Raw genomic sequence first — 25,335 nt, 5'->3', positions numbered from 1 at the left:
AGCACTGTGGTTAAATGTTGGTGCCATGAATGACTTTCAAAGTAACATTTTCATTATAACTTGCCTCAATATTCCCTTTAGAAAGAAAATTGGGGTTAAGTACCTTGCTTAAGAAAAAACCATGAGGGTTTTTAACAGGCAGCTTCTTCGCCTGTCGTTGAGTTAGACGAAAAACGTGCAGGATTTACAGGACACAAGGACACAAATATTAGTAGATAAAGCGACCGTTTCTTTGACTGTTTGTAAAAAAAAAGAAAAAAAAAAAACTTTTTTTTTTTTTTTTTTTTTTTAACATTGCATCACGAGAGGGAGTCGTTTGCCGGGTTCTGCAATGGCTCAGTGCAGAGTAGGTTGGAATTCAGTAGGAGCTGTCGCGAGTCAGTGTGTTTTCGGTAGTTTTTGTATTTCAATTTATCATTGTCATGGTAAATTATTGTGTTTGTGGAGGCTGCATGAACTCCAGCCTGTCAGGACATCGAATCCATAGGTAACAAGAAAAAGGACGGCGCTATCAGCGATATGATGGAGTTCATCATTGTAATACTACTGTAAATGATGATATTAAATGAATAAACTTACACACGCGATGCTTCTTCACCGTTGTTTTTACATGAATCAATTTCAACATTGATGAATACAAATTATGTACACGAACACAAAAGCATACAGTCTCACACTTTTCAAAACAGTTTTGAATTATGTGCTGGTAATGTAAATACTCCTATTTCATTCATGCCATGTATGTACATTCAAGTTCACTCAAGTACATACTCATGACGTATACATCCTCACACTATCAGTGAATCGGCACGGAATAAACTTAATGGATGAAGAAACGTAAACTAAAAAAAATTAATGAATAAAGATAACATGAAACACATATAATAACACTATACTGTCTGTGGTTCGTCCACCGGCGGGTGATATGATGGTCACGGAGATGCAGCTAGGCTAAAACTTCATTTATTTTGGATTTAAAAAAAAAAAAAAAAAAATGGAGACGAAAACTGAGGCAAGTTTCCAACAGAGCTTTGAAGAAAAATTTATTTTGTTCACACAATTATCTGTACCATATACTGACAGCAGGATCCAAGATATGTTTGAAGAAACAGCTGGAGACTTTCCCACCAGCCAGAGGCTCATTCATCTTCCTTTTCACAGTACAGAGAAATGTTGAGCCAATCGATTTGGCTGTAGAAACACAGCGGCTCACCGGCACCAATTATAGACTAACATCCTGAGGATTATGTAATGTCTCACCTATGTTACTAGAGGCCAGGAATCAGACAAACCTCATTCAAAAACAATCCATCTTTGTCCACTTTTAATTTAGTAATTGGTCATTTAGTAGATGCTTTCAATACATTATAAGTGACTTACAATACATTACAATGACAGTCCACCCACAGAGTAGCCAAAAGGTCAAGTGCCTTGCACAAGGGCACGTTTTGCCCCTTGTGGGGTCTGGCACTTTCGGTTATCAGCCCAGAACTTAAAGTCAGTTTAACTCAAGCTATTATACAGGCTCAAGAGCTGTTCCTATAAAGGGCAAGACAGACAATTATATCTCACAGGAATGCATCTATCGCAATTATGTTCTTCAACAAAGAAGATATCAGAAAGGGCTGGTCACAGCATTCAAATATAAACCTGCTTCTTTACAGTCTTAGGCTGGGTTCAAAAGGCTGGGATAAGCAGAGCTGTTAAGCACAGGGTGTGTCCTGGGCAAGCACTGTAGAGGAGCAAAGCAAAACAAGCTTACAGATGGCAAAACCTGAAGTAGCACATTAGTGACGTTACGTAATCATCACTGTGGACATGATTTGTTATAGCAAACACAGATTTACAGCCACGGCAGTGGCTTCTGTAATCATATTGGGTCAAAGTTCCTCAGAGACTTAGTAGGCTGGGTAACTTCATGATTTAAATATGATTTAATAAGTCTAAAAGCTTTCAGCGTACACCACAACTTGGCAAGACAGAAAGAGCTTAGCAGACCAAGAGTTGAAAGAAGAAATGACAGGGCAACGAACTCTGATTGGATTTCCTCAGTCGATGCTAGCACTGGTGGAAAAACAGACAGAACAGGGTTTTATGCAAGGTCTTGATGATGGCGATCGAATGAGGAAGGAATACACAAGTTCATCCATTTAAATTTGGCATACACATGCAGTAGTGAAACTTAAAAAAAAAAAAAAAAAAAAAAAAAAACAGGAAACTCAATCTCGGAAACCCACCCTTGCTTGTAGAGGACTGGGTGGAGTTCCTCAATGAGACCCAAAAGGCTATATTATTCTAGCATGCTTTATCTAGATTAGTTGGCCCTATACACAGTGAGCAAGATCAGTTCAAATCGACAAATAAAACTAAAAGATCTTGCCATACAGGGCTGAGTTTAACTTGCTAACTTCCTCTGCAAGACTGCCACTGCTTTCCTTTTGGGATTACCAAATACTTGGGCAGACAGGCAAAGATTTCTTACATAATGGATGAGCAATGCCAAGGTCTAAATTATCCATCCAAGACTGAAACTCTTCATCCGTGTCACTAGAGTGAAGTCTCCAAACTAAAGTAACAAACCCACACCAGTTGACTTGAATAGAGATTACACTGCCACCAAACCATCTGAACTTTCAGGTTATTTCATCCTAAAAATATATTGCTGGAAGACAACAACTTCAGGTCATGTTGTGCATTCCATTACTGGGTGGACACTTGTTGGTTATGCAAGTTTGTTTCCAAAAAATAGTGTGGGAAACTGCTCTGTAACCAAGATCAATGTGCAGATATTTTGGCCGGACAGCAAGCATTTGCTTATTCAAGATGGATCAAAACTAGGGCTGGGTATTGACACAATTTTCACGATTTGATTCGATTTCCATTCACATGCTTGTGATTCGATTAGATTCCGATTTCGATTCGATATCGATTATTTTGGATGTAGTATATCAGTTACAGTACATGGCAAATTTTCTAGAGGAAAAAAAAAAAAAAAAAACTCTCAACTAATGCTGTAAACTACACATGGGAGTCAGTTGGTACTACTTTACTATAATAATGAAGGTTAAAATTAACTTACATACAAACACTTAAATTACACTATGTTTTTTTATAATAAATAAAGTTTAGAATTTAGAATAATAATATTCCTACTAAGTTTTTTTTATTTATTTTTTTTTATTTAAATCGTGGCTGTCATAACTGATTTATTCAAATATGTATATGAATATGTAACGGTGCATAGCTATATTTATCAGAATGCTGCTTTCTAGAGTTCACTTTTCTAACCGACTAACGAGTTTGTGGTCACTGAATGTGTTTTTCTGTGGTAAATGTGACGTTGTTTACAAGCTGTTTTATTGACGTCTTTCCGAGGTTGAAACACTGATTGAGCTATTACACAAGACATGATACGGATTTCGGTAAGTTGTACTGTATATTTTAACATACCTTCAGATGTTTAGTCATGTTTATTTCGCGCTTTAACTGGTATTAAATCGGAGGAGAGGATGTTCACATGCGCTCCGTGCTGCCGCTTCTCTTTAACTGAGGTGCTAAAGCAATCTGTCACGTCACATTAAACAGCGCCAAAATGGTATTTATTTTTTTGAATCTCATAATAAGATGGACGTCATTTGAAATCTGAGACTTTGCTTCATATCAAAAGTAACAAATCACAAAGATTATTGCGATTTATTGGATGGGAGGCGCGCTACATGTTCTGTTCATTCATCAACTGAAAACAGTTCAATATTGTTTACCCAGCCCTAATCAAAACCATATTTTCTAGCCACAATGATACAGAATAGATCAGCCAAAGGTCAGGTTAGCAGCTAAAAATAGTAGACAACCAAAATCTGTTCAAGCCCTATTCCTGGAACAAGTAAAATGTGACTGAATAGATATTCTTCCATTTTAACTTTGTAGAACTTCATAGCAGTGGGTGCAACATGTTAATTATTTTCAGAATTAAACATTCCTTTTCATCCAACAACGTTTTGTAGTTTCTTCCTCTGGTTCTCAAACATGGGTTTCACACAGAGCTTCCCTTTATTGAATGGTATGGCCCATTCATTGTTTCCCATCAGGACCCCCTTCCCTCTCATAGACAACACAACTATTTACTTTCTGAATTAACCAATTGCTAAGCATTACATAACCACGTCGCACTGTTTGTCTCCACGAGTGCCATGGCTACAGCAGCCAAGTGGGGGGCACACTGACAAAGCGCTTTTCTTCCCTTGTGCAGCTACACTGCTGCTAACAATCACATCTTTGTGGCGAAACAAGGGCCCAATTAACCTTCAAGATGGACAGGACAGCAAACAGAGTAAAAGAAGTGCCATAAGAGGCACGACTAGTAAACGTACCGCAGGATTTCATACTCAATTAATGGTTTAGGGATCAGTAGACCAATGTTTCCTTCAGGAAGTGAGTCTTAGTAATTTAACCTTTTACTTTACTTTACCATGTAACAAAATCCTGCCCTAACCAGGTCCATAAAGCAAGTGTACCATCCATGTTATAATGTCAGGTACACAATAAGCATGACAAAACTGACTGAAATATGGCATAATGGTTGACCTAGATGCCACTGAACATTAAACATAGTGGGGAAGATAAATAGTTGCTTCCTTAACAAGTGTAGACACTTGGATACGAGAAAGCGACCGTTGCAAATCCATTTGTTGTTCCTATAAGAAGTATTTTGAGTGCTTTGAGTTAGTGTTGTCAAAAGTACCAACTTCGATAATAAAGTCTGTACTGAAATTTAAAAAATGTAACAGTTTGAGTGCTGTTGAGCGGATTCGTAAACACCTCTGTTTGGCCTTTGTGTTCACTGGCTCAACATATATGTCTGTTTTTGGCTACAATGGGAGCGTTTGAAAACATACGGAAGCGTTTGAAAGTGTTTTGAAAGTGAGAGTGGGAGCGTTTAAAAGCGGGCATCTACTTGGCAATCGACTTGGTATCGAAGTCATAACTTTTGACGAAGCATCAGTTTACTGTTGGGGAATTTTCGTGTTGCGCCGCATCCAGTGTAGACACAGTGTTAAAATAATTGTGATAAATAAGTGCCTTGACTTTTCAGTGTCGAAAAGGATATATAAAAGACATAAGCAAACATTTTATTTAAAAAAATGAAATGATTTTGCACACTTCAAGATAAATACTGAACACTAAATAAATGCTATATATAATATTTATAATACTTATCCATTTTTATGGGAAAAATTCAAAACAAAAAATTGAGAATAACTCAACTATTACTCAAAACGGTTAATCTTTCAAGAAGTAAACTGTGAAAGAGCACGTGAAATAATGCTCACAAAGAGTGAAAAAAAAAAAAAAATAGATGTGTTGACCAATAAACCCACCAACAGTGTTGTGCAAGTTACTTCCAAACTGTAATACATTATAGATTACTTGTTACTGTTATTTAAAAGTAATTCTTTACCTTACAATATTACTGTCTCAGAATTGTAATGCGTTACATTACTCCTACTAGTATTACTTTTGAGTTACTTTCACCAAAATAAGAAGTGAAGGCTCAAGACATGCATGTTAAAAGTATGGTAGAGGTATAAAGTGATTATCTGACAAACTCTCCATCTCGCGAATGTACAGTCTTCTTCTGCCATCTTCACCCATTAGCTGCTTTTCCACTGGCCAACATGAGCAGAGGCCGAAATCATGCCGCGTTTCCACTGTCGGGCCAGTAGCCTCGCGGCACTCCTGTAAAACCCGCCCTAAACACGCCTTCACTGGACTACGTCACACAATACAAAGTTACACCAGCGAGGGGGAGATGATGAATGAAATAAATCGCTAAACAAATATGTCAGAAGCTGTTATTTAGTCTTTATTTACAAACTTGGACACCACACGCGGCTATTGACTGACCACGAACAGGTAATAGAACTTACTTGCGGCATTCTTCATTCATTAAAGTCCACTTTCTAATAACAATTTCCTGATAATTTACTCACCCCCATGTCATCCAAGATGTCCATGTAATAATAGTGGACTTCAACTGGCCCCAAACGGTTGAAGGTCAAAATTACAGTTTCACTGCACGATAAGGAGAATAACCCTGGAATGTTTTCATCAAAAACCTTAATTTCTTTTCGACTGAAGAAAGAAGGACATGAATATCTTGGATGACATAGGAGTGAGTAAATTAGAAAGTGGACTAATCCTTTAATGTTTCGGTCTTGCTGTTTTTTTTTTTGTTTTTTTTTAAACAATTAAATTTTGGGCTAAAAGTGTGTTGTAATGCAAGCGTTACTGAACATGTACAGAGTAAAATATTACTGAAAATTGATTAGTAATGCCTTACACTACTGCGTTACAGCAAAAAGTAATATGTTACTGTAATGTATTACTTTTGTAACGCGTTACTCCCAACACTGCCCACCAATGAGAAATGTAATTCCTTCTTTAGTCTTGTTTCACAGACCAATGATGGTCAATGATTAAAGGTTTTCCCTTGATGTCATGTATGAAAGTAAAGATGGCAAAAGGGGATGTCGGCCTTCTGGGAAAAGCACTAATAACTGCACAGTAAAAACAAATCTGCTGTTTCCTGTTTGCATCCAGTGACTGACAGTTCCAAACTGTTTGAAGGCCAGAGCTAATCTATACCGGAAGCACTTACAGCACATCTCAGAGAGTACAGATATAAGGCTTGTTCCATAAATTCATAAACCCTCGGCTAAAAGAATCGCAGGACTGCACTGAAGATCGCAGATTCAGAAAATGTAGGCCTCTTCACTAGTCAGTGTATACAGCTCAGAATCATTAGCCAACGAGAGTCCACTTCAACAATGAGCATTTCTGTTCAATGAGGGCACGGGTCACTCTGCCTTTCTTCATGTCCCTCATTATATATGCACACATAACAGAATCTGCAACTATGTGCTTGGACTGGGTGAACTTTAAGACTTGTGTTTCTGGGTAAGTGAATAGGGAGGACGAGCTAAGGGGTCAAATCTCATCTGGTGGCAAAAAAACAGCCCAGAATACTAACTATATGGTAATGAAAAATGCGTATATGAATTTGAGACAGTGGTTTTAAAAGAAGAAGGACAGTGTTTTAAGAGATGGCAATAATATCACCATGGGAATTCTTTGTCATTTTGAGAAACGCCAGGGGGGCGTATTGGAGCCACGACTGGCATCTCACAGGGCGGCTGGGTGGCGGAATAACAGAACAGCAGTCAGACTGGCACAAATCCACAACTTACGTCTTACGTATGGTATGACAGGAAAAATAGACTCGCACCGAGTGTGGAGACAATTACACAACAGTAACACCTTCCAATAACAGAGTACAAGTTTTAAAATGCCAGCACTATTACTCAACAAGAAGACCCCATTCACAACAGAATCTTCCCTTTGAACCATTCACAAATCAGACAGAGTAGATTTCCACTACACACCAGCTGCATTGAGTCTAGAACCTGCCACAGGCAGTTTTCCTTCTACTCAAGGGCATTTAGCCTTATGTATGGTCAGCTCGTAGGTTTTAACGTCCTGTCCTTTGTGACCGTTTTGAACTGAGTCCAGAATTCAGCTCAAGAGAAGGGATTACATGAGTGCGCTGACCCGGCCGGACTCCATAATCCCAAATTAAAAGGCAGAGATGTCAACCAGTAGGAGCAAGATAATCTAACCCTACTGCAGTTATGAACATCACGATATAGATGTCGGCTTCATGGCTTCCAGACCAAAAATGGCCATGCTTTTTTTTCCACTTTCCCTGTTTATTTATCTGGGCAAAGAAGTTTATCACATTAAAAAACCCTGTGAGCCACATGAGAGACTATATTTCACACGAAATCAGATTAGAATGCAATGTGCGATAAGAGGGGGAGAGGAAAGTGGGAGAAATGAGGCAATACATACAAACTTAGTTTTGGAAACAACTGGCTTTTTTAAAGGAGAACTACACATAGCCAAGTAAATTCCCATGTTGCAGATGATGTGGATATGGGGCCATCTTACCTGAAGGGAAGATACGAGGCATTGGAGCCTGAAGTCAGGGCTCTGTAGGCTTCCTCTGGTGTTTTCTTCAGGTAAATCACCTGAGACAGGAAACAGGAACAGGAAATGACATTAGTGCACAAGCAATGCAGCTGAATGGTAATGGTAGGTATTCATTTTATAGACTTTAACATCAGCGTTGTTGTTAACTAAAACTAATAAAAATTGTTTTCTGTAATGAAATAAAGTTGAAATAAAATATAAATATTAGATGAAAAATGTTACATTAAATGAAAATAAGAAATGTTGCCTTGGCAACTAACAGAAGTAAGTTTAATTTGAAGTACTAGTAAATTGGACATCACTACTTCCCAACGGCCTACTCAGTCATTTTCCTATCCATGTCCGTCCATGTTCCTCTTTATCCCATACACAAATGCACTTCCAGGAAAGTGATGTTCAGGCAGAATGTGTCACACAGATGAGATGCTGTGGCTCAGCACAATGGGGCCCTTCTCAAGTTGGGACGACTTGTCACAGCACAGTGAGGCAGTCACAGACTTGCTGAAGTGACGAGTTTTAGCGGTCATCTATTCCCTTCATGCATGCCAATCCCTCTTGACATCACAGAGAGAAAGAGCTCTATAATAAGATCTCTGCTCACTCATTTCTGTGGCTTGGTGTCAGAAAGCAGCACAGCAGTGCCAACACGAAAAAGAAACGTTTGTCCAACATGCATAAAATATAGAAAAAGGGCTAGTTCAGCCTAAAAAAAAAAAATATCTCATATATATATATATATATATAAAATAATAAAATAATGTAATTCACTCACATCATTTTTAACTTGTATGAAGTTATTCACACAATTTTTAGAATCTGACTTTGACTTGGTATTTCTGTAAATAACTACCGTATTTTCTGGAAAATAAGCCGCACAGAGTCAAAACTGGACTGTTGAGATAAAATAAATAAATAAATAAAAAAAATTAGTTGCATCAGTGTCCAAGTCACATTTTACTATTACATTCAGAAAAACATGTAAAATACCAGTAAATAAAACAAAACATGGATTTTATAGTTCCCCTCACTCAAAGACTTTAAATTTAATGACATTCAGAACAGAACAAGAATGACAAACATTAGCATAAAAAATAATTTTGGTTTATAATTTATTATAAACGGCAAGCCTAAATGAATGTACTAAAGAAACAAAACTAAACGAAACTGAAACTACCAGCGTGTGGGAAATGAAAAACTGGCATGTGGGAAATGAAAAACTCAACTTTTATTCAGAAAAATGCAGTGTATTGATTATACAGCTTCAGAAGATATTGAATGTATAACTGTATTCACCACTTTATGATACTTTTTTGGCGCTTTGGCATCTTATTAAGCTTTAAAGCCTTAAGAACTTTGCACAGAGTCCGAAATTCGCATCCGAAATTTTCACACGTTAAAAAATAAATACGACCTCACATTGTGTCAATCACATTTACACACTGCCTCCGAAACTTTTGTCTGTCATAAAAAAAAGAAAAAAAATCAGATCAGGTTCGATTTTCTGTGTTTTTCGCATCCGTGGCACGCATTTTGAGAGAAGTTTTGACAATTCAGAGCCACCGTACAAGCTAAAATCCTGAACGCCGTCTGACAAGTTGATCCACGTCGTCTACAGCACAAAGCAGTAGCACTGTATGACAAACAAAGTGCGGAATACAAAGACAGAATATAAAGACAGATTTTGCCAGTATTACTAACAAAGCATCAAACTGAGCCACTGACATCCTGAAGTAAACTTTGAAACGCTCGGATAATCACGCAGCTCCTGGATGAGTTGGAACTCTCCTTCCTCTCTACGCAATCTCAGGATTGAATGGGCCCAATATTTCCTCTTTCCTTTTCTCTTAAGAAGAGAGGACAACTACATCATGCTCACTGCTTGAAGACTCCATTGTGTATTGTTTTGCGATTTTTTTCGCAACGGATTCATTATTACGCATCAGACTCAGTGTGCAAGGTCTGTGTGTGACGAATTTTTAGGATCACGAATAGGAAAAAACACATACGAAAATTTCGGACTCAGTGTGCAAAGGCCTTTAGTCCCCACTCATTGTAATCGCATGGAAAAGGGCGACCTGCACACTTTTCAAAATATAATTTTTTTGTTCCACAGAAGGAAGTTAGTCACACAGGTCTGGAACAATGTGAATGACAGAATTTTCATTTTTGGATTAACTCATTTTTTTTAAGCCCTCCAGTACTTGACAACGTAAAAAAAAAACTAGGAGAGAGTTGTGACTGTTTGTGAAGGCTGTTTTTCGTTTGGCAGAAGGCCATAGCTTTATCATTTGTGCACAAGCTCATGAAATATGCACCAACAAACAATTAGCTGTACAGTTCCAAGGATTAAGTTCAGTCTCGTGAGAAGGGTCAGAACTTGTTTGTTTGTGTTGCGCCCTAGTGTCCCATGTGACCCAGAGAAACGATGGAAGATCTTGGCCCCAGCTGTTCAACCAGTACAAATAATCTCCTTCACATGATAAAACTGGGTCGTCTACTGTAGGGCAGATCAGCAGCAAACATCTGCACTTGCCAGAGAAGCACATCCCACACAAGCCTGGATCAATAACAACCCACTTACAGAAGATTTACTGCAAGTACAAAGACAAATTACATTGAAAGCACGTCCATACACGCAGAGAGTAACAGGCAAGCCCACACGGAGCAGAACCATGGTTTTATGCAGTTTGGAGATGATCACAGTAGTATATGAGAGAATCATCTAAAACGCAAGTCCATCTTGAGCACATTATTGAGTTTATATGAGAGAATCCGCATGATTTGACAGCCGTCTCCAGAGGTTGGGTTTTATGAAGGTAGCTAAAATGAGTTTCCATTTAAGACAACTAAATTAAGACCAGGATCAGGGTTCAGACTAAATTTAGACTGAAAGGGTAAATGTGACCATTCCTAGTAGACAGATTTTGAGGAAGTACACCAACTTTGAGAGACATTTGCAAGATAATTAGAAATGCAAAGACCAGGTTTGCAAGGAAAGAAGACTCACACATTTTCTCTAGATTCATCATCAGGTTTTTTGTGAAGTTCATTATAATGTCAATGTTCATGTTTAAAATAAACTAAAAATAAAAAAGGGGAGGGGTCACATTTGGGACACATTCAACAGCTATATGAATGTAGCTATATAGTCTCTGCAGAAAGGGAACAAAAAAAATGTAAGTGGAAAGGTGAGTCGCAGCTACAAACATCCAACACAGGATTTATGGTGGCACGCAGCCATTGCATCACAACAGTCCAAAGTCAGATTATACAAAAAGCCAGATTATAACTCGTCATGGCCCTCGTCCAATGGAAAGCAAGAGAACATCAGCTCCCCCCACCCCCCCTCTTTGAATAGACGAGGATCAGAAAAAAGGATGCTGATATTGTATAACACTTTACAGTTCCCTAATATTTCAAATTTCAGATCTAGTCGGAACAAGTTAACAGTGGCTTCTTTGAAGGAAACTGGAGAAGTATTTCTCATACTACTTCCTTTCCGTGTTGCCATTTAGGACTCATTAATATTCATGAGGAAAGAAGCATTCTTATCTCCCAGAGCTTATCTCATTGTGTGAGACAGTAGCTGCTTTGTCAGTACAAATCAGCACAAACAAACTAAATATACTCCAGTAAATGTGCATGCTATTAAAAAGAGGATTAAAATATTTGCAGAAAAAATGGTGCCGTGACCCTTTAAAGGGCTCAGAAACTGGGGAGTCATTTACATGGAGGGTTTATCAGAATGGTACACTGACCCACATTATAGCTGGCACCTGGGCCTTTTACAAAGCAATAAATCTGCCCGGACCAAAGACCTTCCATGAGAGTGCCAGGAACAGGAAGAGTGTAGATGCCCAATGGCGCAATCGGCTGGCATTGCTCATGCAGACATGGCGTTTGACAAGGGCCACTGTGTACGTGGTGGGATAGATGAATGAATGCAGTGGAACAGGACAAACTGGCATGCGAATCAGTCAAGGACGTAGTTATTGTGCTGCCACAACACGGGGGATGTACCAGTCAGTCAGCAGCCTGTCGCTCTCTCTGAGGGGGAGGCCAGAATGAGGACACTGGCAAACATCCGAGAAGTCTTTGTACTACATACAAATTTGCTGTCGATGCTGCGATGTGGGAGGATTGTTGGTTTTGATGGAAACAGCTGAGCAGCTAATTTGCAAGGTCATAACAGATTCCGTCCTGGGCATGAATCCTCGAGACAGGCGAAAGTAATTAACGCCAGTGAAAGAGGAAGACAAAAAGGACAGAAAGAAGTGGGATACTCACAGCATAAGCACCGATGAGCACAGCAGCGTTAGCCCTTTTGCGCTGGTCAAAGCTGGTGTAGTGAACAATCCTCTTTCTCGTCAGTGTAAACGACTGGAAACAAAAAACAAATGCATTACACTGCAAGCACGTACAAGAATACATTTCAAACATGCAATTTATTTTAGATAGCTTATATTCCATCAACTGTTCAATGTAATTTCATTACAGAAAATATTTCATGAAAATTACAAATTGCATAAGATAAAACTAAATAAAAAGATCAACAGCTGTTCAACTTTCCAGTAGGTTTATATGTATAAAAACAACATTTACATCAATCATTAAAGTTTTTGTTTAAAGCATTTTAGCACAAAACGGCATTAAACGGCAAAATGTTAAATGGCATTCTAAAGAAACAAAACTGTAATTTAAACAAAAAACAAAACCAGCAGCAATGCTATTTTAATGAAAATAAAAATCAATTATTTAACATGGTTTTTATTGGAACAGTATCTTAAAGAAACTCAAATATAAATTATATAAAGTCTTCTTCAAAATGCTATTATAACAAAAAAAAATTATAGTCACTGCATCAAACTTTTTGTTTTTTGTTATTTTAACATGATGAAAAAGAGAGAACTGCATCAAGTGTTAAACTTGTTGGCTTGACTTAATTAGAAATTAAAATCTTGGTTAAGGTAAAAGTCACTTCAAACCCATTTAGTTATCATGACTGGTTAGATGTTTGGGAAACAGGTTATGAGAATCTCATCAGCGAATATCTCAGCACCAAAAAAATTCCATACACTTAAAAACACATTTTTTCCTGCTTAAATTAGCTTGAGGTGTATTCTGGATAACTCAATTGAGTGTCTTTAACATGAGGGAATTTGGAGACAGATGTTGCTGCATCTGCCCCAGCTGCAGCAGTAACACACAGGGAGGTGCTGCAGGTGAGCCAAAATGTGTGCACAAGAGAGGCAGCGTGTAGCTGCTAAAAGGCAACTCATGCACAGGCACACGCCAAAAGCTTCAGAATAATCTGTGCTAGACCCTCAAAGCATCTGTTCTTGTGTCACTCCACATGCTGCAGAGTAAAAAATTTGGCTGGGGTGGAATAACAGTGAAATCAAACTGCCGGCACAACAAATGAGGATTCAAACTTGTCCACCTACAATCCACCCCCAAAGAAAAAGAAATATACACCAAAGGCAAAACTAAGAAAAGGACTTTCCAAAGCTGAGAGCTCGGAAGAAATTCAACCTTTTTTTTTTCAGGAGAACCTCTTTAAAATTTTGACTTTTTTGCCTATTCATTTTTAGCATAAATATTCAAAAATTCATAGCAACAGGGTTGAACCCTTTTATTTTTCCAAGTTGAATCGATAAGCAAGACAACACTGAAAGTCAACTAGACAGGAAGTGCAGCTCTAGAGGTCATCTTTTCTTACAGAGTCATAGTAACAGGGTTGAACCCTTTTATCTTTCCAAGTTGAATCGATAAGCAAGACAACACTGAAAGTTAACTAGACTGAAGGTGCAGCTCTAGAGGTCATCTTTTCTCACAGAGTCAGAGTAACAGGGTTGAACCCTTTTATCTTTCCAATGTAAATCAATAAGCAAAACGATATTGAATGCAAACTAGTTTGGAAAGTGAAGATATAGAGATCATCTCTCATAGAGTCAAAGTAACAGGGTTGAAACCTTTTATCTTTCCAGGTTAATTCAATAAGCAAAACAATATTGAATGTCAACAAGATCTTTTTCCTTTCTTTAGCCATTACCTTACAGGTCATCTGTTCTCACAGAGCTTTTTTTCTCACTGAACTCTTTTTACTTTGCTGGCAAATCGATAAGCAAAACAAAGTTAACAATTACCCAGCAAGTTCATTTTCATTTAAAATAACAACATCCACATGCAGGAGGTGGCTATGCTAGTGGGGGGAAGAAATCGCTGCCAAAACTAAAAAACGCAAAAACAAAAAAATACTAAAAAAAAAAAAAAAAAAAAAAAACGATCTCAAGATTGACAGTTTTTTTTTTTTTTTTTTTTTTTTAAAATCAGACTGTGCTTCAAAAACACCACCTTGAGAATGCACAAACTCCACTCAGCAATGCTAGAAAGCTGATCTGATAAGAACCAGATAATACTAGAACAGATACTACCAAAGCTTCCCTTCTTGCTATGTGGTCCTTGCAGCTTACAACCAATCATGCAGGCCCAAACTGGTGAGGTTAGAAAAAAAAAAAAAGTCATCTCTAAGGCAACAACTTGTAAATTAGAAACAGGCGGAGACATTCACATGTGGTTGGATGGGTGTGGACGTAGTGAAAGTGGTTAGGAGGAAAACACATCATGCTTTACCACGGGACTTTACCTTTAATATTCCAAAACATGAACACATGAGAGAACTACACCTTGCCAGCTTTAGAAACACAGAACAAAACACAAAGATAAAAAGGTTGATTATTCAAACGCCTTCCTTTACCTTAGACAGATGCTTAGAGGAGACATGTCAGCAGAATTAATCACTACATGGACACTATAAACTTGTGTGCTTTGGGGTTCAGTCATCTTTGCTGACCTCTCAATTTAGGTTAATTGGACAGTAAAGTTGGCGTTGTGTCAAGTTAACCGTTTTATGCTCCTGAAAGCTGATGAAACTCAACAACTACATTTCTAAACTCTGCTAAAACAGAAGAACATTGTATCTTTGTCTAGATGTGCAGTCTAGTTAGTAAGCTCAATTGGTTTTGGAACAAAGGTACTTTCCAAAAGGCAGGTGGTTGGAATGGACATCTGAAGACAGATTAGCCAAAATATAAGGTACTAGAACCACAAATATCCTTAGTGAAGAAGGTAATCCCAGAATGCACTGCGGCATTGAGGTTCCGCCTATATAGTATTCCAAATCAGTCACTTATGGGGTTTCATTTGAGTTAAGATACTACCTTAGAAGGTAGTTGCCAAGGTAGGTAGTAGCAAGTAAGGCAGCTCACTAGGTTTTGGAAAGTAACTAGTGTAACCTTAGTAAAAACCCAGAGTAAGTGGTACCTACTGCTACCTACCCCCAACCAAACATTACCCTTTAAACAGTGTCTATATTTTCAATTGAATGGAAAATCTGGGAGCTGATGGATTGGGATGGATCCCATGCCCCTCCCCATCACAACTGATGCTTGCAGAGCAGTACTCGGACATCTAATCCTCCTCCATAAATCCTTAGGACACGCATGAACCACATGGCGAGGCCAATGCCAGTGGCTGCTGCTTAAGTCTGGATGAAAGGAAAAAGGTCATGTCTAATCCCAACATTTGTTTACATCTGATAGAAGCGAGGATCAGGCCTAAAAGATCAAGAATGGTGACATAACAAGCATTTCACTTTCTCAGCAGACCGCGAACACAGAGATCGAAGTAGATTTTAGTAGATACCTTGCTGATATCCTGCTAAGTTCCATGACAATTGCAAGAAAAAGTTGGACTTGTGAAACTTTGGCCTAGTGGATACATTTAAAACTGGTAACTGGAAGGTGACTGGTTCAATCCCTAAAGTAAACAAGATGCACCACTGTGCAAGGCACTTAAAGGGTTAGTTCACCCAAAAATGAAAATTCTGTCATTATTAATCACTCACCTTCATTGGTTATGCAGCAGGTTTGAACGTCAAGAGGTTTGTTCTCGTGCGTCATTCAAGTTTGGTTGAGCTTCCGTTTATGTTTGCTGATCAATGTTTATATGGGAGTTAAAGCCTAAATTAAATCTGTTCATCATAAAAAGTGATTGAGTCTCTTTAGAAAATTTGGAATAAACCCCTCAATTTATATGGATTAGTTTTACGATCTCTTTATGAACTTTTTGAAGCACCAAAGCTGCAATTGCATAGCTGTCTATGGAGGGACAGACATCTGATATTTCATCAAAAAGAAACATTTGTGTTGATGAACAAAAGTCTTACGGGTTTGGAACGACATGAGGGTGAGTAATTAATGACAGAATTTTTCATTTTTGGGTGAACTAACCCTTTAACTTTGAGAGGATGAGAGAAATTACTAAGCAGATTCTTGGCGTAATGCAACAGGCTGATGTCCAGCTGACATAAGCCAAAACTGAATGGACTTGCTCAATAAATAGGTATCAGATTAAAGGTTTGGTTTTATATAGTTTAACTGTGGATTAAAGGAATAGTTCGGGCTCAGTACAAGTTAAGTACAACAGACAATGTTAATTACGACAAAAAATAATTTTAACTTGTCCCTCTTTTCTTTAAACAAAGCAAAAATGGAGGTGAGAAACTTAATTTGTGGCCAATTTTAAGAGCACTTAAAGCAGAAAAGTGAAGCGTATGATTATACCTAAGCACTTCTATTAATTGTTCTGTTAAAACCTGTGTAATTCTTTTAGCTGTAAAGCAGTTTAAATTGTTTTTACAGTCATTTTAGGGTTTACTACTTTTTCATGGCAACAAAGTTCTAAAATTGGATAGAAAGTTACACAAAATAAGTTAGTGATTTTTTATATTAAAGGATTAGTTCATTTTAAAATGAAAATCACCCCATGATTTACTCACCATCAAGCCATTCTAGGTGTATATGACTTTCTTCTTTCAGACGAATACAATCAGAGTTATATTAATAAACACCCCATCAAACTTTATAATGGCAGTGAATGGGGGTCATGAGTTTGAATCTCAAATAAGAGCATCAATCCGTCATAAAAGTACTCCACATGGCTCCGGGGGGGTTAATAAAATCCTTCTGAAGTGAAGTTATGCATTTGTGTAAGAAAAATATCCATATTTAACACATTATAAAGTAAAATAACTAGACCTAAACCAACTAAACAACTAAACCAAACTGCCATACGGATTCTACTTACATCTAAAGCATAACTTATGTGACGTATAACGTAGGACGTCGTGTAGTACATCGTGGCGTAGCGAAATAAGTCACGGCATCGCGTAAGTCATACACACCTAGGATGGCTTGAGGGCGAGTAAACCATGGGGTAATTTTTAATTTTAAAGTGAACTAATCCTTTAACACTCTTTCTTTGTCTTGTTGCTTTACTATGGAAACAGTGAGTATTTTATCGTTTACAAATTCCCATTCATTTCCATTGTAAGCTCCTCAGTTGTAATCCATATTTTTTTGCTCCTTTATTTAAAGAAGAGGAGGGAGAAGTGGAAATTATTTTTTGTGGTAATCAGCATTACACAAATGTACCAAATCAGGAATATTCCTTCAAGAAGAACTCTTCATGGCCTGAACTGCTGATCTTCATAAAGGCCCTGAGATAAGAACATTGTGTGGTCTCAGGAGACACTCTCGGTCCACATTAAAATGCCAGCACAGGTGAGTCAAAGACTAAAGGCTGATTTAAACTTCTGCGTCGGACCTACGCCGGAGCCTCTGCGCCGTAGGCTATGCATCTGTTTTCATTTATACTTCTGTGTCGTTGTCCGCGTCGACATGCATGCAGACCACTAGTAGGCAGTGTCCACGGTCATGTTGAGTATCAAGGCAAAAGCCGAAGAAGAAGCAGCTTGTCGTGTACGTTGTCAGAGAAGCTTACAAATAGGTAACGACTTTCGTTGCAGTTTGACTGCATGTGTCCCCTGAAACAGAGCGTTCTTCATTCTTATGGAAGTTGAAAACGCTCGCTCTTCTCCTATTGCTCCGCGCAGAAGTATAAATCAGCCTTAAAAAAGACAGGAGGCACATGGCTACAGATGCACGTGACACTATTGAGTCTCTGGTCAGACATGGCATAGAACAAGCTGAACGGGATGTTTTCTAGTAGCTGAAGCTCAATGCTGTATCATTAAGTTTAAATTCTCATCCCATATAACAAACAAAGGAAACGTCAGCACAGCCCAAAATATCTACCGAAGGTGGTGTGAGTGCAAATTCCTCAGCTTTTTTTAATTGTTGTAGCTACATACTGCACATTCTTCAGGGGGAACGTAATAAACCAAGCAGGTGTTTGACTCACCTTCAGCTTTTTGTTGAGTTTACAGCAGTATCTGTACAGCATGGCAAGATTGAGGGGTCCAAAATCGGCATAAAAGCTAAAAAAAGAAAGAAAAAAAGAACAATATCATGAAACTTCATTGTTTAATGAAGAAAGTAATATATTTGTACATTTATTTAAGAAGTTAACTATGGCTCAGGCTAATGGGGCCAGGGCCCCGGGGCCTCTGACTGTCCGGGGCCTCCATCTGTGGCCCAAACACTTAGAAACAAGCCACTGCAGGTGTTAAAACTGACATAGAAAGAAAAAAAAGTTGTCATCTCTTTTTGAATGTACTATGCATATGGTGCGATCATTCTTGTAATTTCAAATATAAGCAATAAAGTAGCAAATTGCAAAAATGTATTTTTTTGTATTTGGACATTATATTTTGCAATTATGATAAGATGGGCCCCTTAAAACAGACCATCATCCATCCTTAGAAGTCAGCCTCTAAAAGTGTTGTCTGTCAAAATATGTGTCAGAATGATGTGATGAACATCATTTCCATTTTTCACTAATCCTCCCACATCCGGAAATTCTAAATAAATGATTGACAGGTCCATTATGGAAGTTTGGAGATAAAAATGAAACTTTTACTGAAGGAATGCGTTCGATTAAAGAGTTATGTAACAGACTCCGGAACCATTTCTCGCCTGCTGGGGGTTTTGGCTCTGAAAGATGACTGAGGGAGGGTAAACTCACTTTTCGTACACAAACTCCTCATCCGTGCTAAAGTAATGCGTATTTGCAGTGCTTTTCGGCTTGCTCCTTAAGGTTGCAAAATAGAGTCGATCTGAAAAAAGAGAGAGAAAAAAAAAACACATGGTCGATTAAACAAGCTGGTACAGTTATAAAACAACTATTAATACTCTTCAGAGATAAGATTTTATCATCGGATTATTGGCTTGGGCTTAATCATGTGCAACAATGGACTTATCCAGAGGACTAGCTTTAAATACACAAAAAAAAAAACGAGATGTGAATTATCACATGAACTTTAGTCAATATGGTAAGAGGAAAATTAAGTATGTTCCATAAATGAAGGGGTTTCCTCACCAGATTTGACAAAAATAAGTGTCTCCACAAATCTAATCCACTTATCTATGAATCCACATGGGTCATTAAATGAAGTGTGTGATTTTACATGTTCTATCAGATAAAGAATGTCTTTAAGCATAAATGTAGGTATAAATTGTGCCAATTGAAAAATTCAATACAAGTATATAGCAGAATAACAAGGTTTTTAGCCATTACGAGTCATATGTTTGAGGACACAACAAAGGGTTTATAAGTAATAGACTATAGGGCTAAATTTTACAATACATATACCTTTTCAATGACCAACTTTACAAAATCAAGACGACAGTGTTGACTATTTAAAAATATCCTCAATGTAAAAAAAGATGAGACACTTGTCCTCAAAGAGATACTGTCATAATGACAATGTTTTGCATACAATTTTAATAAAAGTTAAAATAGTTGGAAATGGTTATCATGGTAACAGGGTTTATACATTACCTATATGAATTTAAACATAATTAAATACAATACACAATATTACTGTTTCAAAACATTTTTCATAAAACCCATTTTTCATGCAAATATGATATAAATAAATAAATGAAAAACAAACATACACAAATTAGACTTGCTGCATTTCTACTAATAAGTTAATCAATAAAAAAATAATCAACAACAACATAAAAAGTTGGTGTCGTATCATTGTTTACACACACCCATCCATCTATCTATCTGATGACTGAAACAAGTCTGAGGCAGCACACTGAATCAAAGTTACCCATGCAGAAAACTTATCCATCCTCCGAAACTTAAACTCACCTTTAATAAACTCCGAAGCACCTATTAAATCATTATCGTCAGCCATTTTAAATAAGGTTGTGAGTATCGCGGAATGTTTTAAGTTGTCTAGAGTCATCGACGGCGCGCGAGTAAGGCGCAGCTACTAAAAGAAGAACAAACTACAGCTGGTTTAAAATCCGTTTCCTCTCACCGATGCAACTTCTCTCTTAACTGATGTTGCAAATATTCCGAGTAGCTCAAGAACAAAAAAGCCCAAAGAAATGTGCAAATAAGGCACTTGAATCTTGTGGCATTCCTCCACGAGTAAAATTTGAAGAAAAAATCTAAAACAACTCAAGGTGCGTCATTTCGCGTCCCGCGTAAAAGTGCTTGAATGAGCAGCACCGGAGGTTTTTTTCCCCTCGCGTGAAACGTCAAATCGCCATTCGTCGTATTATATATCCCTTTTCGCTTCAAACTAGGCAAATATAAGTCGCGAGCCTTTGCATAGCAACTCTGCCCTGGTCATTAGGTAGAAATCTTTCCTTTGCCATGGTCGCGGACAGTCAAGAAAGATCTTAAAGGGACGTCACGTGGTGCCGCGCTATCCAATCGGCTGCACGCAAGGCTGGTACTCGGGTTAACTCTCACTCGACCAATCAGAGGACAAGAAGTTGTTTTACTCTCAGTGAGACGACATCAAGCAGCGAATTCACGTTATAATTCACTATTGTGTTGTTGTTTTTCAGTGTCCAATTTGTATATTGTTTTTTTATCTGTCTATCTTTTAGACATTTTTTCTCTTTATGGCACATAGCATCTATGAACCCAAACACACGAGTCGCCAGACAATCTGTAACACTGAGCTCAAATATCGTTCGCCCACACCAGACTGTTAATTCGGGTCATCCGCATCAACAGCTGGAGAGAGATCATGTAGAGACTGTCACACCGTGGTCACCGCGGGCTCTAAATAGTTCAGTTTGAGCAGATGGACATCATGAAGGAGATTAGCAATGTGAGTCCTTTCATGACAGCTCGGTCTGATCTTTCGGAATTGTTTTGTGTGCTTAGGCAGCAAACAAAACAAACCAGGATGTTTTGGTGCATTGCGCGTAGGATTTGAATAATCTGCAAATGAGTAAACAACAGTGAACTTGCTGCCCCTTGGCTATAGGAACTAGCTTGTGCTTCTTTCTGTTGATATTCTATTAGCATTTTATTAAAGCCTGAAAGGTGGGTGGTGTTGGTTGCAACCAAAAAAATGAGAATTGTGTCATCTTTTACTCACCCATTCCAAACCTCTTCTTTCTTTCTTTTGTGGAACAGAAAAGAAGATATTTTTTCTATGCAATGAAAGTCAATGGGGTCCAAACTATTTAATTTTGGTCCCCATGCACTGTTTAAAAATGTAATAATTAGTTCAATAAAATGTAATAATTATTCGTTTTTAAATTTAAAATGAGCAATTATTTAACAATTTTAAAAATACAAACTTTGAAATCTTAACTCTAATCTTAAAATCCCATTTATGAAATTAATATAAAATATAATATATAAATAAGCACGTTTTTATAAATATATAAAATTAAAATTATTCTCAATCCAATTTTAAATATTTAAACATTACTAAATAAATTAAAATAATTTATATACTTAATATATACTCATTAATATACATTTATAAAAATGATGGTTAATAAAATTATCAATAAAAATAAAATCCAAACTTTAAAAAACAAAACATTTTTATATACATATATTTTTATATTTTAAAATATAAAATGTATTTTTATAAAAAATATATATATTTAAAAAAAACTAAAAAAAAAAAAAAAAAAAACTTATTTTTATAGATTTTTGGATGAACTATCCCTTTTATCATGAAAAAAAATCAATGCATCCATGGTATCCTGCTACAATTCCAATCGAATTAAGGAGGACTGGTGTCACATGTAACTAAGTCTTCATGCGAGGCTCCATAAAACAACATTTTGCTCCTTCCATATACTTTTCTGTACATAAACAATGTTCAAAAGTCCATCTTACCTCCTACCAAGGAGATCCAGACCTTGTTGACGGCTGTGGCTGACTGGCTCCATTCACTATTTTCCTGGGATCTCCAGGACACAACGTCTGACATGCCTTCATGGAGGTTTAGCAGAACCGGGTTTGATGGGACCCTCGGGAACGGACCTGGACCATCCAGAGCACAAAGTGTGTGGTGGTCTACTGGGACAGAGTGTGCCAGTGGAACAGGGAGGATCCAGTTCACGCGGCCCGCTCAAGTTTCCTCATATGGCGCTCTTGTTACAGTCCTGCCAAGGTGTGACTTTCAAGGTTCCTCACGTTACTTTTCCGAACGGAGTGCACTAATGTGACGTTTCTTCCTCCGGATATCGTTCCAAGTTGTCACATAGTACATCTGCTTTTTAGAGCATGCTGGCTATTGTTGTGGTTTTGTACAGGTTCATATGCTGCTCTGACATCATGGAAAAGCTAATAGACAAGAAGCAGATTGAACTGGGTTTCATGAAGACAGTGAATGTGCTAGTGAAAATGAAGAGTGATTTCACTGTTTTGAGGTCAGCTATTGACACGGTTTACAAGAGGTGATTAAGGTCACGTACATGACTTACTGTACTCCCTTAAAATTAAAGGTTCCAAAAGGGGGTTTTCACAGTGATGTGAAAAAAACAAACATTTTTGGTTTCCCAAAGAACCTTTCAGTTAACAGTTCTTAAAAGAACCTTTTCTTTTTTTTGAAGGACATTTTAATAATCTAAAGAATCTTTTTCCACTATAAAGAACCGTTTGTGGAATTTAAAGGTTCTATGGATGTTAAAGTTTCTTCATGGAACCTTAACATCCATAGAACCTTTAAATTCCACAAACTTATTACGATTCCATAAAACTTCATATAAAATAAATAGACATATGTAAAAAAAAAAAAACACAACAATAATGACAAAAACACAAAATTACTCAAACTTACTCAAACTTTCACTCAAACTTTAACTAAAATTAAAATGAAATCTAAAATTAAAAACTAATTATTAAAAATATGAAACTGTATCTCAATGATACTAAAATAACACTGAGTATTTCATTTATTTGATGACAAAACATTAAGTTATAACAAAATACTTGTGTGCCTAGATTGATACATATATTGCACCATATTCGTTATGAAAAATATTTGTAATAGATTTATCACCATGGAGTTTCATGCTTTGGCAAATACAGTGAGCTTGTGTTATCCGTCCTGTCACCATATCTAATGTAATGCAGTGCAAAGTCCGTACAGTTATTAAAAACCATCATACTATTCATTTAATTAAAAAAGTCATGCAAGTTCTACTCTATTTAACATTACAAGTAATGCCTAGCATTAATCATTATGTTGCATGTCAAAGTAGGTCATGTGTAAATTTGCCATTGATGTTATCTTTTGTGCACCAAACCACAAAGTCATAAAACTCATTACTTTGTTCACTCAGCTCTGACCACAGCGTTATCATAACAGCAAGATTTATGTACAAATGTATAAGCCAGGGATGTAGATTATGTCTGATTTTTACATAACCTTTCCAAGGCAGACTTATGTCAGTAACTTCTTGTAATCTAAATTTCAATTATAAAATTAATATAAAAACAATATTTACATAAATATATTTATATATATATATATTTTTTTAAATAATCCCATTTTTAAAATGGATTTGGATTTTTTTGTAAATTGTGTATCAAAATTAAAATTAATCTAAATCCCAATTATAAACTTGATGTAAAACATAATATATAAATAAGTGTATATAAATATATTAAATGCATTTATATTTAAAATTAATAATTTTAACAGTTTAATTGTTTTAACATTAATTTGTTTGATTATTCAGGCCATATGCCAATTTTTTTTATAATATGATTTTTGTGAGTAGCTTCCAATAATTAATAAAAATGTTGTAATTTTGTATAAATTTCAGTTAAAGGGTTAGTTCACCCAAAAATGAAAATAATGTAATTTATTACTCACCCTCATGTCGTTCCACACCCGTAAGACCTTCGTTAATCTCTGGAACACAAATTAAGATATTTTTGATTAAATCCGATGGCTTAGTGAGGCCTCAATAGCCAGCAATGACATTTCCTCTCTTCCTCTCTAGTTCATGTGAGTACAGTGGTTCAATATTAATATTATAAAGCGACAAGAATATTTTTGGTGCGCCAAAAAAAATAAAAAAATAACGACTTATATAGTGATGGCCGATTTCAAAACACTGCTTCAGGAAGCTTCGGAGCGTTATGAATCAGCGTGTCAAATCAGCGGTTCGGAGCGCCAAAGTCACGTGATTTCAGCAGTTTGGCAGTTTGACACGCGATCCGAATCATAATTCGACACGCTGATTCATAACGCTCCGAAGCTTCCTGAAGCAGTGTTTTGAAATCAGCAATCACTATATAAGTTGTTATTTTGTTTTTTTTGGCGCACCAAAAATATTCTTGTCGCTTTATAATATTAATATTGAACCACTGTACTCATATGAACTGATTTAAACGTGTTTTTAGTACCTTTATGGATCTTGAGAGAGGAAATGTTGTTGCTGGCTATGCAGGCCTCACTGAGCCATCGGATTTCAACAAAAATATCTTAATTTGTGTTCCGAAGATTAACGAAGCTCTTACGGGTGTGGAATATATATATATATATACAGTGGGTACGGAAAGTATTCAGACCCCCTTAAATTTTTCACTCTTTGTTATATTGCAGCCATTTGCTAAAATCATTTAAGTTCATTTTTTTCCTCATTAATGTACACACAGCACCCCATATTGACAGAAAAACACAGAATTGTTGACATTTTTGCAGATTTATTAAAAAAGAAAAACTGAAATATCACATGGTCCTAAGTATTCAGACCCTTTGCTGTGATACTCATATATTTAACTCAGGTGCTGTCCATTTCTTCAGATCATCCTTGAGATGGTTCTACACCTTCATTTGAGTCCAGCTGTGTTTGATTATACTGACTGGACTTGATTAGGAAAGCCACACACCTGTCTATATAAGACCTTACAGCTCACAGTGCATGTCAGAGCAAATGAGAATCATGAGGTCAAAGGAACTGCCTAAAGAGCTCAGAGACAGAATTGTGGCAAGGCACAGATCTGGCCAAGGTTACAAAAAAAATTCTGCTGCAC

General features: G+C 37.0%; 1 protein-coding gene across 7 annotated transcripts in view; it reads right to left on the bottom strand.

Annotated features, from left to right (window-relative positions):
* The window catches only part of cdc14ab (cell division cycle 14Ab), a 50,582-nt gene extending 29,832 nt beyond the window's left edge, over nucleotides 1-20,750 (bottom strand). For 3 of the 7 annotated variants that reach the window (XM_051909020.1, XM_051909025.1, XM_051909026.1), the window contains exons 1-6: nucleotides 20,173-20,750; nucleotides 19,036-19,126; nucleotides 18,313-18,388; nucleotides 14,696-14,743; nucleotides 12,337-12,429; nucleotides 8,008-8,087 (exon numbers count right to left, since the gene is read on the bottom strand). In XM_051909020.1, coding sequence (XP_051764980.1) covers nucleotides 8,008-8,087; nucleotides 12,337-12,429; nucleotides 14,696-14,743; nucleotides 18,313-18,388; nucleotides 19,036-19,126; nucleotides 20,173-20,269 — 485 coding nt within the window. In that variant the 5' untranslated portion in view covers nucleotides 20,270-20,750. The remainder of the gene's footprint in view (nucleotides 1-8,007; nucleotides 8,088-12,336; nucleotides 12,430-14,695; nucleotides 14,744-18,312; nucleotides 18,389-19,035; nucleotides 19,127-20,172) is intronic. The other 4 variants (XM_051909021.1, XM_051909027.1, XM_051909022.1 and 1 more) reach the window with 3 other exon arrangements.
* Between the last annotated feature and the right edge of the window lie 4,585 nt (nucleotides 20,751-25,335).

Source organism: Ctenopharyngodon idella, chromosome 10 (assembly GCF_019924925.1).
Source record: "Ctenopharyngodon idella isolate HZGC_01 chromosome 10, HZGC01, whole genome shotgun sequence".
NCBI classification, from domain to species: domain Eukaryota; kingdom Metazoa; phylum Chordata; class Actinopteri; order Cypriniformes; family Xenocyprididae; genus Ctenopharyngodon; species Ctenopharyngodon idella.
Note: the sequence above shows the minus strand (reverse complement) of the source record. Positions and strands in the feature narration are given on the sequence as shown.